General features: G+C 45.9%; 3 protein-coding genes across 3 annotated transcripts; 2 read left to right on the forward strand and 1 right to left on the reverse strand.

Moving 5' to 3' along the window:
- Positions 1 to 853: 853 nt before the first annotated feature.
- On the forward strand, positions 854 to 6,670 carry znf598 (zinc finger protein 598). Its single transcript, XM_068749674.1, has 12 exons — positions 854 to 1,056; positions 1,544 to 1,656; positions 1,851 to 1,980; positions 2,490 to 2,701; positions 2,807 to 3,024; positions 3,440 to 3,530; positions 3,930 to 4,105; positions 4,247 to 4,319; positions 4,423 to 5,312; positions 5,707 to 5,857; positions 5,966 to 6,113; positions 6,283 to 6,670. The coding sequence occupies exons 1-12, from the start codon at positions 883 to 885 to the stop codon at positions 6,649 to 6,651; spliced, it is 2,745 nt and encodes a 914-aa protein (XP_068605775.1). The 5' UTR covers positions 854 to 882; the 3' UTR covers positions 6,652 to 6,670.
- Positions 6,671 to 7,373: 703 nt separating this feature from the next.
- ccdc97 (coiled-coil domain containing 97) lies at positions 7,374 to 9,437 on the reverse strand. The gene is made up of 7 exons (XM_068749675.1): positions 8,915 to 9,437; positions 8,661 to 8,837; positions 8,432 to 8,591; positions 8,196 to 8,284; positions 7,911 to 8,085; positions 7,708 to 7,831; positions 7,374 to 7,582 (listed from the first exon to the last, which is right to left on the reverse strand). Exons 1-7 carry the CDS (start codon positions 9,065 to 9,067, stop codon positions 7,459 to 7,461), a joined length of 1,002 nt encoding a protein of 333 aa, XP_068605776.1. The 5' UTR covers positions 9,068 to 9,437; the 3' UTR covers positions 7,374 to 7,458.
- A 245-nt stretch (positions 9,438 to 9,682) lies between these two features.
- Positions 9,683 to 13,979, forward strand: dhrs7b (dehydrogenase/reductase (SDR family) member 7B). Its single transcript, XM_068749945.1, has 7 exons — positions 9,683 to 9,813; positions 10,303 to 10,464; positions 10,587 to 10,705; positions 10,804 to 11,014; positions 11,279 to 11,371; positions 11,488 to 11,640; positions 12,128 to 13,979. The coding sequence occupies exons 2-7, from the start codon at positions 10,314 to 10,316 to the stop codon at positions 12,331 to 12,333; spliced, it is 933 nt and encodes a 310-aa protein (XP_068606046.1). The 5' UTR covers positions 9,683 to 9,813; positions 10,303 to 10,313; the 3' UTR covers positions 12,334 to 13,979.
- Positions 13,980 to 14,346: the final 367 nt, after the last annotated feature.

The following is a 14,346-nucleotide window of genomic DNA, read 5'->3' on the forward strand; positions in this document are numbered from 1 at the left end:
ACGTAATTTCATAATCCACTTCTAGTTATTTACTGGTCTCAAGACACCGTCTGGCTTTCTCTAAAAAACAAGAAAGTGATTTGTGAAGAATGCAGTGCAAGACTCATTTGAAATGAAATGAAAACCAAATGCTTCCTCATTCTTTGCTCTCAGGTTCATGTGAAGATAAAGACTCTGTTTATCTTCAACCCCTACAGCAGAATGATGACAAAGACACACAAAAAAGAGACATTTCATCATTTTTTCAAAGTTGTACGCTCATCTTGAATTTGATGCCTGCAATACATTACTGTATACAACTTCTGTGATGGGGTGGTGTTTATGTGTCTGGTATGGCGGTACTCGAATGCGCATAATATGCGTGACCTGCACATTTATGAAGCTACATTAATGCTGAATGATAAATATACAGGTTTGGCACAGCATAGGCTAAGTAGACAAAATATTTTTCAAGTAAGGCCTTAATTTTTTTCCAATAAGATGATGCCAAACTGATATATGTAAATATAGATATTATTTTATTCTATTTACAGATGTTCGTTGTTCTGTACATTTGTTCTTTGAAAATATTTGACCCAAAAAGCATTTTAATTGATTGATTTGTTGGTTTGCGATGCATCACGTTCAAGATGCCACACAAGGATCCATATCTTTCAAATAAGTATAACTAATAACTAAGATTAAAAGCCCTGGAATAATAGTAAAAAAAATGCGCGTTTAAAAATTAATTCTGGCTTTGGTTTTAATCCATGCGTGATTCTGAAAGCGTGACGCGATGACGTGACTGCAGCTCACTTTGACAATTACGTAAGCGCACTGGCAGCGTTGGGATCGCCTCAATAAATAGTATCAAAGTTAGTTAATTTGTGCCTTTTGAACACCATGGCTTCAACGATCACCAAGGAAACCGACAAGCACTGTGTCCTATGCTGTGAAGAAGTCGACATTTTCGCCGTAGGAAAATGTGACCACCCGGTTTGTTACAGGTGCTCCACCAAGATGAGGGTGTTGTGCGACCAGAAGTACTGCGCTGTCTGCCGGGAGGAGCTCGATAAGGTGCGCGTTCCATCGGCACTGTGGCCCGTGGATGGCTCGCGATGGTGCTAGCTAGGCCGCACCATTCTTTTAGCTCTGTAATGGATAACAAGCTGATATATTTAAATGGCGAAACTTTATAGGGCTTCGTGTCGAATGAAAAACAGTGATTTTAAGTAAAGCTTATCGTATAACGGTGTCTACAAACTCTACTATATTTCTTGTTTCTCCCCCCCGTCGTTAGCCAAACTAGCTCCGGCAGCGTTAGCAAGTCTATCAGCTTAGCCTGAAGTCAGGTAGATTTAGCTAACAGGTTGACGTAGCAGCTGACTGTGCTAATCAAATAGGCATTATCCTCTTTGCCGTTACTCATTTAATCAATGATAAGTGTGTTTATGTTTGTAAATCACCATCTGTCATCTCCAAGCGCTGTTTGTTTATTTATTTACTCGCTTAACCCAGAATATCACAAAATGCATTGTCTTACATCCAGATTTAATGTTCTCAGGTGGTGTTTGTGGAGAAACGAGTGACCTTCTCAGGTCTGCCATACCAACAGTTCCATTGTGAGAGGAATCATGATATCTTCTTTAGTAACGAGAAGATTTATTCCCAGTACAGGTACAGTTCTGTTCTGTTCGATTATCCAGTCGTCATATTTGTGTTGTTCATTTATTGTTAAATAACGGCAACGCTTACAAGACCTGAGGATTAAGGAGCCATAATAAGTTAAGGAAACCTGACATCTTTTAAAGTGTATGGCTCTTTACTATCCATTTTTTGGTTAATAATTGTCCTTGTGTGTCTGTCATCAGGCGTCTGCTGATGTCGGAGTGCCTCCATTGTTCAGAGTTCAAGGTCTTCTCCAAGTTTGATGATCTGCAGCAACACATGAGGAGGCAGCACAAGCTCTTCTCTTGCAAGCTCTGCACCATGCATCTCAAGGTTACCCAGTTGCTCAATTAGCATGCCCGTCGTCCCTCCAGAGAGCGGTTCAAAGGTCACACTGAAAGGATAGTTATCATAGTTTAGTCATAAATAGTTTGGGCACCATTGCCTCACAGCAAGCAGGTTCAAATCCGACTCGTAGCCTTTCTGTGACGAGTTTGGATGTTGTCTCCGTGGCTTCTCCGGCTTCCTCTCACCACCAAAAACAAGCAACTTAGGTCCAGGGCATTATTGGAACAAGAGAATTAATTCTCAATGAACTTGTTTGTTTGTAAATAATACTATGAGGTAATGTTATGTTTCTGCCCCTTTAAATGAAATATACAACCCAGAGTCCTCCATATACATGTTACGTTTTATTAGAATATTTTAAGCGTACTTTATGGTGACATAGCGCTCTTTCAATACAAACAGTTCTAATTTGTGACTATTACGGTCGCACCCCTCGGTGGTCTGTACCATCGAGTGTTCAGTGGCGTATTCGTTATTCTTCTTATTCCAACCAGATCTTTTCCAATGAGCGGAAGTGGTATGACCGTAAGGAACTCGCACGCCACCGAGCGTACGGAGACCCGGATGACACCAGTCACCGAGGACACCCGCTCTGCAAGTTCTGTGACGACCGTTACCTGGATAACGACGAGCTGCTGAAACATCTGCGTAGGGACCACTTCTTCTGCCATTTCTGTGACGCAGATGGTTCTCAGGAATACTACAGGTGCGTGTCACCATTTCGAATTACAATCATGGATCAGTTTTCTAACTGCTTAAAGATAATTTCAGGTTTTCTGAAGGATTTTTTTTTTTTTTTACATCTTTGCAGTGATTATCAGTGCCTGAGACAGCACTTCAGAGAGAGTCACTATCTGTGTGAGGAAGCCAGCTGCGCTACAGAACAGTTCACGCATGCGTTCCGCTCCGAGATCGACTTCAAGGCCCACAAGGTTGCAGCACACAGCAAGAACCGGGCAGAGGCTCGACACAACCGCCAAATCGAGCTCCACTTTAACTACGCCCCGAGGCAACAGGGAAGAAATGAAGGTTGGGGAGAATCTCGTCATTCCGTGTTTGTGTCGAGTTTTTTTGTGTCAAGAAGAGCTGAAATGAAAAATATGAACAAAGCATTTAAAAAAAAAACAAAAAAAAACTTTCAGTTGACTGAATGAGGAAGAACTAAATTTAGGATTAAAAATCTACGTATTTCATCACAGCAATCATAAGGAGGTACTGGTGTATGTGTTCATAATGCATGGTTTAATAATGTGCAGAGTGTTCACAGCCTTAGAGAATGTCGGTGTGACTGTGGATCACCCGTCCTCCCAAAACCTGCTTGTTCATATCGCGATTATTCTGTTACGTCTTGTTGTAATTAAGATGAAATTAGGAAACATTTACTGCAGCTATTTGAGAACAAAATGTAAAAATGGCAACAAACTGTGTGTCTGTGCGTCTTTAGGTCTGATGACGGGTGAGGAATACGAGGAAATGAGTCGCTCAGTAAGAGGAGGGAGGACTCAGAGGGCCCAGAAGAGCTGGAGGTACTCCCGGTGAGACGACGAGTTCTTTTTGTTGTATTTGTTCTTCTTCTTGGGCAGCATGGTGGCCCAATGGTGACCAATGTTGCCCCACAGTAAGAAGGTCACGGGTTCGAATCCGACGTGCAGCCTTTCAGTGAGCATGTTCTCCCCGTGTCTGTGTGGGTTCTCTCCGGGTACTCCGGCTTCCTCCCACCACCAAAACCATGCAAATTAGGTGAATTGGTTACACTAAATTACCCGTAGTGAATGATTGTCTGGCCCTGCGATGAACTGGCGGCTTGTCCAGGGTGTCGCCCGTTGACTCCTGGGATAGGCTCCAGCGTGAAGATGAATAAATGAATATTTATTCTCGTGAACTGATGAATCAATTATCGAAGTTGTCACTCACTTGAACAACTGTCCGCACAGAGAGGACGAGGAGAGAGAGGTCGCGGCTGCTATGAGGGCCTCCATGGCTGTGTACAGACAGGAGAGGCGGGCGGTGCCAGAGAGGAGTGTCCCCAAACCGAGAGGCCGAGAGGACAGGGTGGAGAGACCAGATCCAGAAGAATCCAGGAATGGGGTTGGGCTGGTCAGACCTCCAGGTGAGAAAACAAAAAAAGAAAAGTTGCTTGGTATTTGTTGTGTTGTCATTACGGGTCGTCCTCGTTTCATGGCGACTTGGAGTAACGACACAAAGCAGGAGTTTCCGTGCTGACGTTCTCCTGTTGCCTCCGTTTCTGCAGTAAGAACAGTGAAGAGCCCTGATCCAGACCAAGATGACCCCCCAGCTTCAGGGGCGACGGCTGCCACATCCATGTAACGCCTCGAACACGGCTCAAACTAAGACCCTTAACGCGGGTCATGTCCCCCCCCCCCCCCCCCCGGTTTGATTTCTCTTGTTTTTGTTGCCATCCTCCAGTATAAAACCGGCTTCCATGGCGGTGACGGCGTCCCTTACGACCCTGAAGGAAGACGACTTCCCCAGCCTCTCGGACGCTGCTGTTCCGTCGCTCATGACCCCGGCTTACTCCGCCCAACCGAAGACAACGGCCGCTGTCAAAGAAGAGGATTTCCCTGCTCTTGTATCAAAAATGCGGCCTCTGAGAACGACGCCTCGCATCAACTCTGCTTGGGCCAACAACGCCGCTGTAGCTAAGCCGCCCTCCCAGCCGCCGCCGTCCTCCAAACAAGCCCCTCCTCCCTCGTCTGTGACCTCTGTCCCGATGGCCCTCTCATCCTCAGGCCGTATGTCTTCACGGAGGAAAAACAAAGTCGGGGAGAACGGGAGGGCAACTTCGACCCGGTCTCCCCCGCCGCCTCCGTCCGATGATGAGAGCGGAGGGCTGACGCAGCAGGAGTTCCGCTCGGTGCCCACCATGTTGGATATCTCCTCTCTGCTCACCGTCAAAGGAGGCGGCAGCAAAACGGCTCCCGTAGCCGCCAACGTTCCCCACCAGACCCCCAACCCTCAACCTCTGGCCTCCAAAGCCAGCAAGAAGAACAAACGGCAGAAGAGCACGGCTGCGGCGTCTCCGTCCACGTCTTCGGTTCTCGGGACGGTGCAAAGTGCGAGCGCAACCTTGGCGGAGACGGCGGCGCAGAAGGAGAACGTTCCGGCTAAGACTTGGAACAACACCGTGGCTGGCGCTGCGGCCGTAGCGCTGACGTCTGGATTAGCAAATGGTTACTCTGAGAAGTCTTCTCCTCTTGTTAAGGAGACGGTTGCCGTGGCGCCCCATCCAAACGCAGACGCTCCTCTTGAACAGGAGGAAGAGTTCCCTGCTCTCCAGACCAAGATGCCACCTCCAGGTACACCAGTCCCTTTAATATCATTCCATCAGTGTTTTAATAGAGTGAATATCATGATCAAATAAGTCCAGGAGGGCGGCACGGCGGCGTAGTGGTTAGCGCTGTCTCCGCACTGCAAGAAGGAATGTTTTTAAATGCGTGTCCTCGTTGTCCTTGCTGGTTTTTCTCTTTTGTGTTATTGTTAAACCTATTTATAGACTTGATCATTGATATTTTTGTCAGTATTACGGTTCACCACAGTGCCTGCATGTGAGGGCGGCTGCTGAATTTCCAGCTGGTCTACCTAAAAAGAAATTCCAAAGTTTGAACGCGTTTCCTTCCTGGATTTTAGATTGTTCCCGGTTATTGTTGTTGCTGACTTGGGAGCTCTGTTTTGTTTGTGTTTGTCCCTCAGGCTTTAAGAGCCCCTTCCCAGCGAAGGCCTCCTCACGGCCTCCGCCTCCGCCCGGCTTGGGCTTTTCAGCCGCTCCTAAACCTCCCCCCGGATTCACGGGGATCCCTCTAAACAGCAATGTGGTGGAGCCTGCCCCTCCTGCAGTCGACCTGTGAGACGCTCTCCTTTTCAGGATCGCTTGACGTCCTCGCATGGATGTGTTTGTCCGACACCAAGTGAATGTTTTTTTTTGCTTTTCCCCACCCACCCGATTTCCCAGCCCGCCCGAGGTGTCCAGGAACACATATTTGGTGCCAGATGACTTCAATAAGAGGAACTTTGAGCTGATACGGTCTATTAGAAGATACCTTGACGACGACGAGCCACGGTTCAACGAGTTTAAAAACTACTCTGCGCAGTTCAGACAGGTACTCGCCATGTAATAATCAGAAGTGTGACCCTGAGCGGTTGGTTTCACACTACTAGAGGAGACTACATTAATAATTATAGCACAATGCTGTGTTGGAAGTGTTTAAGTTTAAGCAAGTTGTCATAGTTCTGACTGAACTATCTTCTGACAATCTCTTGTTTCCCCAGAGTGTGATATCAGCAGCCCAGTACCACGGCAGCTGCAAGGACCTGCTCGGAGAAAACTTCAACCGCATCTTCAACGAGCTGCTGGCGCTCTTACCGGACACCGGCAAGCAGCAGGAGCTCCTGACTGCCCACAAAGACAGCAAGGCCGTAGCGAAGCAGTCGGGCGCCGGAGGGGGAAAGAAGAACAAGAAGAATGTCTGGCAGACGCCAGCCACCGATGCTCACGCTGCAGCGGAGCTGGACTGCCAGGTGTGCCCCATGTGCAGACAGGTACTGGCCTGCAAAGACTTCAACTCCCACAAGACATTGCACATTGGGCAGAGTGACGAATTCCCTTCCCTACAGTCGATTAGCCGTATAATCAGCTAGCCCCATGCTGTTCCCGTGTTCCGTTATGTGTTAGCTGTCGTGGGACAGATGTTCAGTTGCCCTCCAGCAGCAGTAAAGTAAACACCGTTTAATGTGGGAGCGCATCCCAGTTTGGAGATCAGGGATAACATCTTAAGACAAATTAGAATGTTAAAATGCTCTATCTTTACGTTCCCATTTCTCATACCACTTTAGGATGTATCCAGCTGGCTCTGGTCCAACCATAACCCAGAATTTATTTAAGAGGAGAGACGAGCTCTGAGGCTTTGTCTGGACACATTACTCCTTTTGTACAAATAGTCCTGATTTCGATTTTTTTTTGTTTTCACATTAAAATGACTTTTAGGGCAAAATATGCATAATTGTTTAGATCACAAAATGAATACAATCATGTTTGGTTCAGAATTAAAGGGTCATATTTAAATTATGCTGGAGAGATTGAAAGGAAACGGTGAGCAAGTTTTGGGAACAAATTGTTTCAAGTATTTTCATTTCAATTTTGTTCACTAGCAGAATTGTTAAAAAAAAAAAGCAAAGTGTCTTCATAATGCGGCAATAATAAAACAAGGCACTGATGATTTGATTTTCCTTTCTAATGTCTCCACCGCCGTCCTTCACAAACACACAGTGCTGTATATCTCAACATACAAGCATCACGGGACTTACAATAAACCTTTTGAATCAAAACGCTCCATTAATCTGTTAGGTTTGAAGAGAAAAACCCACACACCCTTATTTTGGACATTTGTATTGACAGTTTAATCAAAGCAGTGAACATCAAACACACATGACTGAGTAACGGTACTACTACTCAGTCATGTTTTCTTCCACATCATTTCCCCCTTCTTCATCGTCTTCATCAAAGTATTTTTCCTCTGCGTCTCTGCTGACGATGTCCAAGTTGTCATAGTCCGGGTTCTCGTCCACGTCGCTGCAATGGACGCACAAACGCTTTGAATGCAACACGTGGAGTTTCTCTGAAGAGAACATTTCATTTCACGGTTTCTCGCTACTACTTTCTGTGCGGGAAGCCCATTGGGTAACGCCGTCACTGACCTGTAGTTGAAATCTGTGTCTTTCCCATCGAGGAAGCGCTGGTGCATCTGACTGATGAACTCCTCCCTGAGCAGAGCCTTCTCCTCCGCGGTGGGCGCCGCCTCCTGCTGCTGCACCGAACGCGCTACGGTAGAACGGGAGATGTGCCGAAGAGTCAAAGAAAAAGCAGCACACACTCAATCCACCCAGCAAACTTCTCTTACCGTCCTTTTCTTCATCCTCATCTTCCTCCTGTGCGCCTTCCTCTCTCTCCTGCTCGGCTTGTAGGCGATTCTGAATGAGATGCTCCTGGTAGGTGTTGAGGAGGAGGCCGGCGAGCCCCCCCGTGCCAGCATCGGTTGCCCCCGCTGCATTGGCCTCCTGGGAACGCTCCAACACCTGCGTTTGGGAAATTAATAATAATAAAAAAAAAAAGCAAACGGCAAGACTTTTAAAAACTGAACAGTTAGTCCAATATTTTATGTGTCACCACAACAACATGAACTCACCTCCTCATCGGTTAAATACTGGCCGATGTATTGTTCATAGAGCAGCGGCTCCCTCGTCCTCATCTGCTCCTCGCTGAAATACTGGCCCTCTGGAAAAGGATTCAGGGCCGAAGAACAGGACAACAGGAGTAGGTTCAAAGAAATGCTGAGCCGTTCAATGTCATTTACAGAGCGACAGTAAAGCTAAGTCAATTAGGAAGTTACAGAACTTCGCCGACGGGAATAGAACCCACAACCTTTCTGCAGCGCCCTGAGGGCGGCGTAGCGCTGGTTTCGAACCCTGATCCTGTTGGTGCACGCTGCAGCTCGTCTCTGGATCACGTTGCTGTAGTGCTGAGTCCGCGGATCTGAGCAGACATGAGCGAATGCCGACAGGTCCCGGGGTTTGATCCAGGCCTAAAAATATATATACACAAATAATGGCAGCTATGCTTGTTTAAACGTGATAATACTCTGTGCGCATACGTAGTAGCGCTCCAGGAACACCAGCGGTCTGCTGCTGTACTGCTGCAGCAGCTCCTCTCTGCGCTCCTCCACGGTCATCTCCGGGTCTCCGATCTGCTGGCTCCGAACTGGGCCGGCGCTCACGGCAATGGCTTCCACCATGTTATTCACACAAGCAGACTCAGCTTTGCTCACGCCCTGCACCGCACAGCAAGACACAATGGATGCGTGAACGTAACGAACAAGAGGTGAATGAACGGATTCACGGATCTCACCGGGGCGTCTCGTCGCGGCTGTTGGGTATATGCGATGCTCTTGAGGTAACATCTCGGAGAAAGTGTCACCACTTCTTCCGGCAACTTGCTCTTTTCTTCAATATCACACAAATCCGGTTGTATTTTAACGGGAGCCTCAATTTCACCCCACATGACTCTCTCTTGAGAAATTCACTAACGTTTTCCCGGCGTATCTCAACAGAAAGCTACGCTTAGCCTACGGTGAGCTAGCTAACGTGAACATTTTCACATTAAAAATCAAAACACAGGTTAAGTATACGCATGGAACCCCGCTTGACTCGTTTAGCATTATCTAGATACGCCAATGTTATTCCCTCTTGTTTACATGTTGGTCCGTCGCGTAAAACGCTCCCCCTTTTCTACACACGAAAAGAATAGTTCCGCCCGGTGTTGTTGAAGGTGTCGCCCTCGAGTGGTTTCTGTGTAGAAGTGCACGTCGTAAGCGCGTCCCACTCATATGACCCTCGTTATCGTTTCTTGCTATTTGTAGTGCTAAAAACAAATCTTGAGATTTAATTTACTGGATACAATATGGCCGTGAATATACGACACGTCCGGTAGTCTAAGTCGAAACACTGGTTGGAGGTTTTCCGCCCATACGATGCTTCCTATTGGTTCATTCTGAATTTGTCGTACTAATTCTAGCCAATCCTACTTCTCGTGTCTAAACTCAACCAGCGGCCGCAATGGCTGCTCACAGACAAGTCGTTCCTCTTATTAGAATATCTCAGATATAAAGTATGCGTCTCTATGGCCTCGGTGATGAAGGTAAAGAAAGATTTTGAAAGTAAAATAGGGCGTGTCAGTTCGCCATCTTGGGTGCATCTTGACAGATCTCGTACCATCTGCTCACGCTGCCGTGTTTGACTGTCACGCAGGTAATGGTGCTGCTAACTAGCACTAGCATTAGCATCCTCACCTCAGCTACTACGTTTTGCTGGAGTCATTGTACTTACGATTATTAATACGCACAGCTGCGAGAACAGCCACAAAAGGAAAGAAAACAAGCTAAAATGATAGTAATACTCGTCATGCATAGGGCTATTCGAAAGTGTCCCTTTTTTTTTTTTTACCTTGGTGATCAATAACCATCAGTTAATAATACTTGTTGAGTGGATAAAGCAGGAATGTGTGTGTGAGAGACAGATAAATGATGGCACTTCTTTGGAATAAGTTTAAGAGGCTTAACTATCTGTAACATATTAACTAGTGGTAGCAAATGGAATCCGTATAAATAAAGAAACACATGATCTGAACGAGCGATGCAGGGTGAATATTTTGCCCTTCGTAGGGTGGCTTTTCTATACGAAACCAATGGGTGCATTGGCTGCCATGTTCCAAGCTAAACTTGTGGCGTCTGTCTGCAGGTAGCTTTGCCATGGAGCGTGTTTTGGGAGCAGCGCTTCCGCTGGCCTTGGCGAGTGCCGGGATCTTGCTGCTTTATCGTGTGCTTGTCCGCCTCCGACCAGGAGCCGCTCTGCAGGACGCTGTAGTGGTCATAACAGGAGCCAGCTCTGGACTGGGGAAAGGTCGCCCCCCCCCTCCCCTCCCCCTTACTCGCTCAACCCTGCTTTCAGCTCACATGCATAAGTTGCATTCTAGCAGTTGTAGTATACAGTAAAAATGTAAATGTGTTTTTGTTTGTTTGCAGAGTGTGCAAGGGTCTTCCATGCTGCAGGCGCTCGACTCGTGCTGTGTGGGCGAGATGCAGCCCGCCTACAGCAGGTGGTCCAGGAGCTTGCAGCAGGTTCAACAGGCTCACAGCGACGGGTGAGAAGACCGCTGATGACTGGCATCGGTCGATGATGTCGTCTCATAGAAGCAGCTACAACATGCACAAAATGACTGTTCTACTCCGTCTCGTTCAGACCTACACGCCCAGCACTGTCGTCTTCGACCTGACGGACAGAAGCAAGGTGGACGGAGCTGCAGAGGAGATCCTGAAGTGTTATGGACAAGTGGACGTCCTGATCAACAATGCTGGAATCAGTTACCGTGGCAGCATCCTGGACACGCGCGTTTCAGTTCAGCGAGACGTTATGGAAGCAAATTACTTTGGGCCAATCGCTCTCACTCAAGGTTGGTGAGTCGAGCAGCTTGGACTGTGAAATGTTTTAAAGGTTTTTGATGCCAGAGCTGAGGAGAGTACTGCATGTGGGTGAAAGTCACAAATATATGCGGGAGCCGCACCACTGAAACTTCAAACCGTCTTGAAATGAAATCTAAGATGAATCCGAGTCGTCATTCTGTGGCTGAGTCTTCGCTCTCGTGTCGGATTTGTCTGGATTGGTAGCGTTAATATTTTTCAGTTTCTGCATTCAGTGCTTTTTCCACCCCTCGCAGCGCTGCTTCCGTCTATGGTTCGTCGGCACAGCGGCCACATCGTCGTCATCAGCAGTGTCCAGGGCAAGATCGCTATTCCTCACAGATCGGCTTGTAAGTGCTCTTTCGACATTGGATTCGGAAGCTGATGAATTTGCAGGCGGTTTCTCAATGCGTGCGGTCGACTCGAACTGAAGCTGCACTCTCTGCTTGGTGCAACCTGTGGCCAGACGCGGCCTCGAAACACGCCACCCAGGCGTACTTCGACTGTTTACGGGCTGAGATTGAGCATCGGGGGATTCCGGTGACGGTGATCAGTCCGGGGTACATCCAGACTAACCTGTCAATCAACGCCGTCACGGGAGACGGCTCCAAGTACGGAGGTGAGGCAGTGAGCGACGTGTGCGACCAATCGCTGCGACAACTGTTCATTAAACACACAAATGTGCTGCTTCATTTCAAGCAATACTTAATTATTCTGGAGTAAAAGTTAGAAAACTGATGACTTTCCAGTGAAGCCGCTGTCTGGATTTTCTTTTGTCGTCTGTTTGAGGATAAGTTCAACCGCAAAGAGGAAGAGGGCCTAGAAATAATCCGTTAACAACCTGCAGCAAATATAAACATTTATAATGAGCTAAATCTCATTTAAAAACAACTAATCATACAGAACTGCATGTTTATACATATTAAATCCTTCTAAATATAAATTTTTTGGACGTTGCATGAATCCGTTGGTGCATTAGATTATAAATAAATTGTAAATGATGAAACAGGAAGTAACACAATCCAAACCATGTAACAGCTTCCTGTTTTCGTTGACCTACTCGCAGCCTTGATGCAGCAAGTTTCTTGTTTGTGACCTGCTTTCAGTTGTAGATAAAACCACTGCAGCGGGTCAGGACCCCCGGGTTGCGGCCCAGGCTGTTCTGAGGGCTGTCTGTCAGAGGAGCAAAGATGTGGTTTTAGCAGGACCCCTCCCCACGCTGGCCATTTACCTCCGAACGCTGTGGCCGGCGCTCTTCTTCAAACTCATGTCTTCCCGCGCTCGCAAGGATCAGAAACCTAAAGACGAGTGATGAAGCTTGCAGGAGAGATCAGGAGCCTCGCAGTCATCAGCGGCAAACGGACCAAGACATGAGAGGAACCGTTTCACCCTGTCGTCAAATGGACTGCAGCGCGAAGTTCTGTAACTCTCTGCCTGTATGTTGTAAAAAGAAAATGTACTCGTCTTTCACTGACAAGACGGTCACCTGACTTCATTGTTTCACATCTTCAAGCAAATAGTTGAGTGTTTAAATGAGAATTTCATAACTAATCGCATAGACTTGATTTATCACCGTTACAGTGAATCTCAGTCCTATTTAGATTTGCTCGGAGAGCCAAGGATAATATGGCAAAGAGAAATCAGTCCGGTAGTCCAGAAGGAAAAACTAACAGTCAGATAAGTATATACGGTAATATAAATAAATACAGAACAAAATGAAGACAAATTACAGACACGTTTTAAAAACAAAAACCTCTTTATGCACAAAATCAACAAACTGAAGAATTTCAATTTTTTCCCCCCCCCCCATTCTAGATGTTTTCTTAATTTTAAGTTAAACTCTTCCCCCAGAAATGTTAATAAATAAATAACAATTTACATTGTTAAAAAAGCACAGTGAATACTTTTTACAACAGAAACGATACGCCAGATTTAAAGACAATGCCTGCTGTTATTTCCTTTTCAAGAATTAGCTTCATTGTTTTCATAAAGTCTTTTCGTTGCAACGGTAAAATGTCAAGAACCTTTCTACTGCAGTCATAAATGCTTTAGGACATTTTTAGAATAACTTTTGGAATGACTTCTACTTAATAAGTGACACTAAGATGAAGTTGCACGTGACAAAATGTTTATGGTGCTAATGAAATGAAATGCAGAAATCACTGGATCACATCTGGACTTCTGTTTGCAGTGAATAGAAGTAGAACGCAATGGTTGAACGTTCAGAAGCCAATCGTGACAAGCCACAGTGCTTTGATAGCATCCAGTGCACGCAGTGCCCCATGGGTAAATATATAACAAGACCAACCAATCAGGTTATTTTGTTCAGTACTAAAGAATGAGGAAACGGCTTAAAAACATAAATATAAGGAGTTTCGGCTATGGCTTTAGTGTTTGATTTTTTAACACGCTTCCACTAACTTCTCCCTTTCATGAGTTTAAATGGAGTGTAACACCTCGGAACTGTTTCACATTAAAAAAAAAATAGTATGTAGCTCATCACATTATGGGATTCAGCCTCTTTGTAGTGCAAGATGCTAGCAAAATGGTGAACAGAAGTGAGTGATAACGTTTGCTGTGGTGGTTAACAGGGTCCCAACCGCTGAGGCAAAGTTATTCAAAAGTAAATATTTGGGTGCGTAACTAATGTAAAAAAGAAAACAAAGTGAAAAATGGAAGCATCTGTGCTACTTCTGAACTGTTAACAACCCAACCAGTGATATAAATGGCATGAAGCGGATGAAAATGGTAACTATTATGGTTTCAGTACCAGGGCGGCGGCTGCAGACGCTCAGGATCTACCAATCACAGTCTACCAAACAAAAGCTGCCACTTTACATGTGCCCCCCCCCCCCCAAAAAAGAACCTGATTCCAGACACACATGTTCTTAAAATGCTGTTATTAAAACCTGAAATGCTCAACACATTAAATGGAGGGCAGCATCAAACGCCTCCTACCTGCCCTGCTGTGTTGTGCTTTACTTGAACGACAGAGGCTGCAGTCACAAGAGAATAGAAATTTGGGGGTAAAATAAAAATGGCAGCACTTTGACTCCCTCTGTCAAAGACATACCTTTGAAAAATCACGCTAAAGCAACGAATTGGCCCCGACTTTCTGCACATCGTTGCAAATTTACACAATTTGAGGCAGAATCTGAGAAAAGGTTATAATTACTGCACACCCGGAGCAGGGAGAGACAAGAGTGAAAATATTTTTGTTCAATTATGGCATAGTATTTTCCTGTACATGAGGTTGTGTTTTGTAAACACATTTGATTTTCTAAAGTGTTTTTAAAGGGCATTTTCGGTGAAACCTACTCATTTC

The sequence above is a fragment of the Brachionichthys hirsutus genome, chromosome 16 (assembly GCF_040956055.1).
Source record: "Brachionichthys hirsutus isolate HB-005 chromosome 16, CSIRO-AGI_Bhir_v1, whole genome shotgun sequence".
NCBI classification, from domain to species: domain Eukaryota; kingdom Metazoa; phylum Chordata; class Actinopteri; order Lophiiformes; family Brachionichthyidae; genus Brachionichthys; species Brachionichthys hirsutus.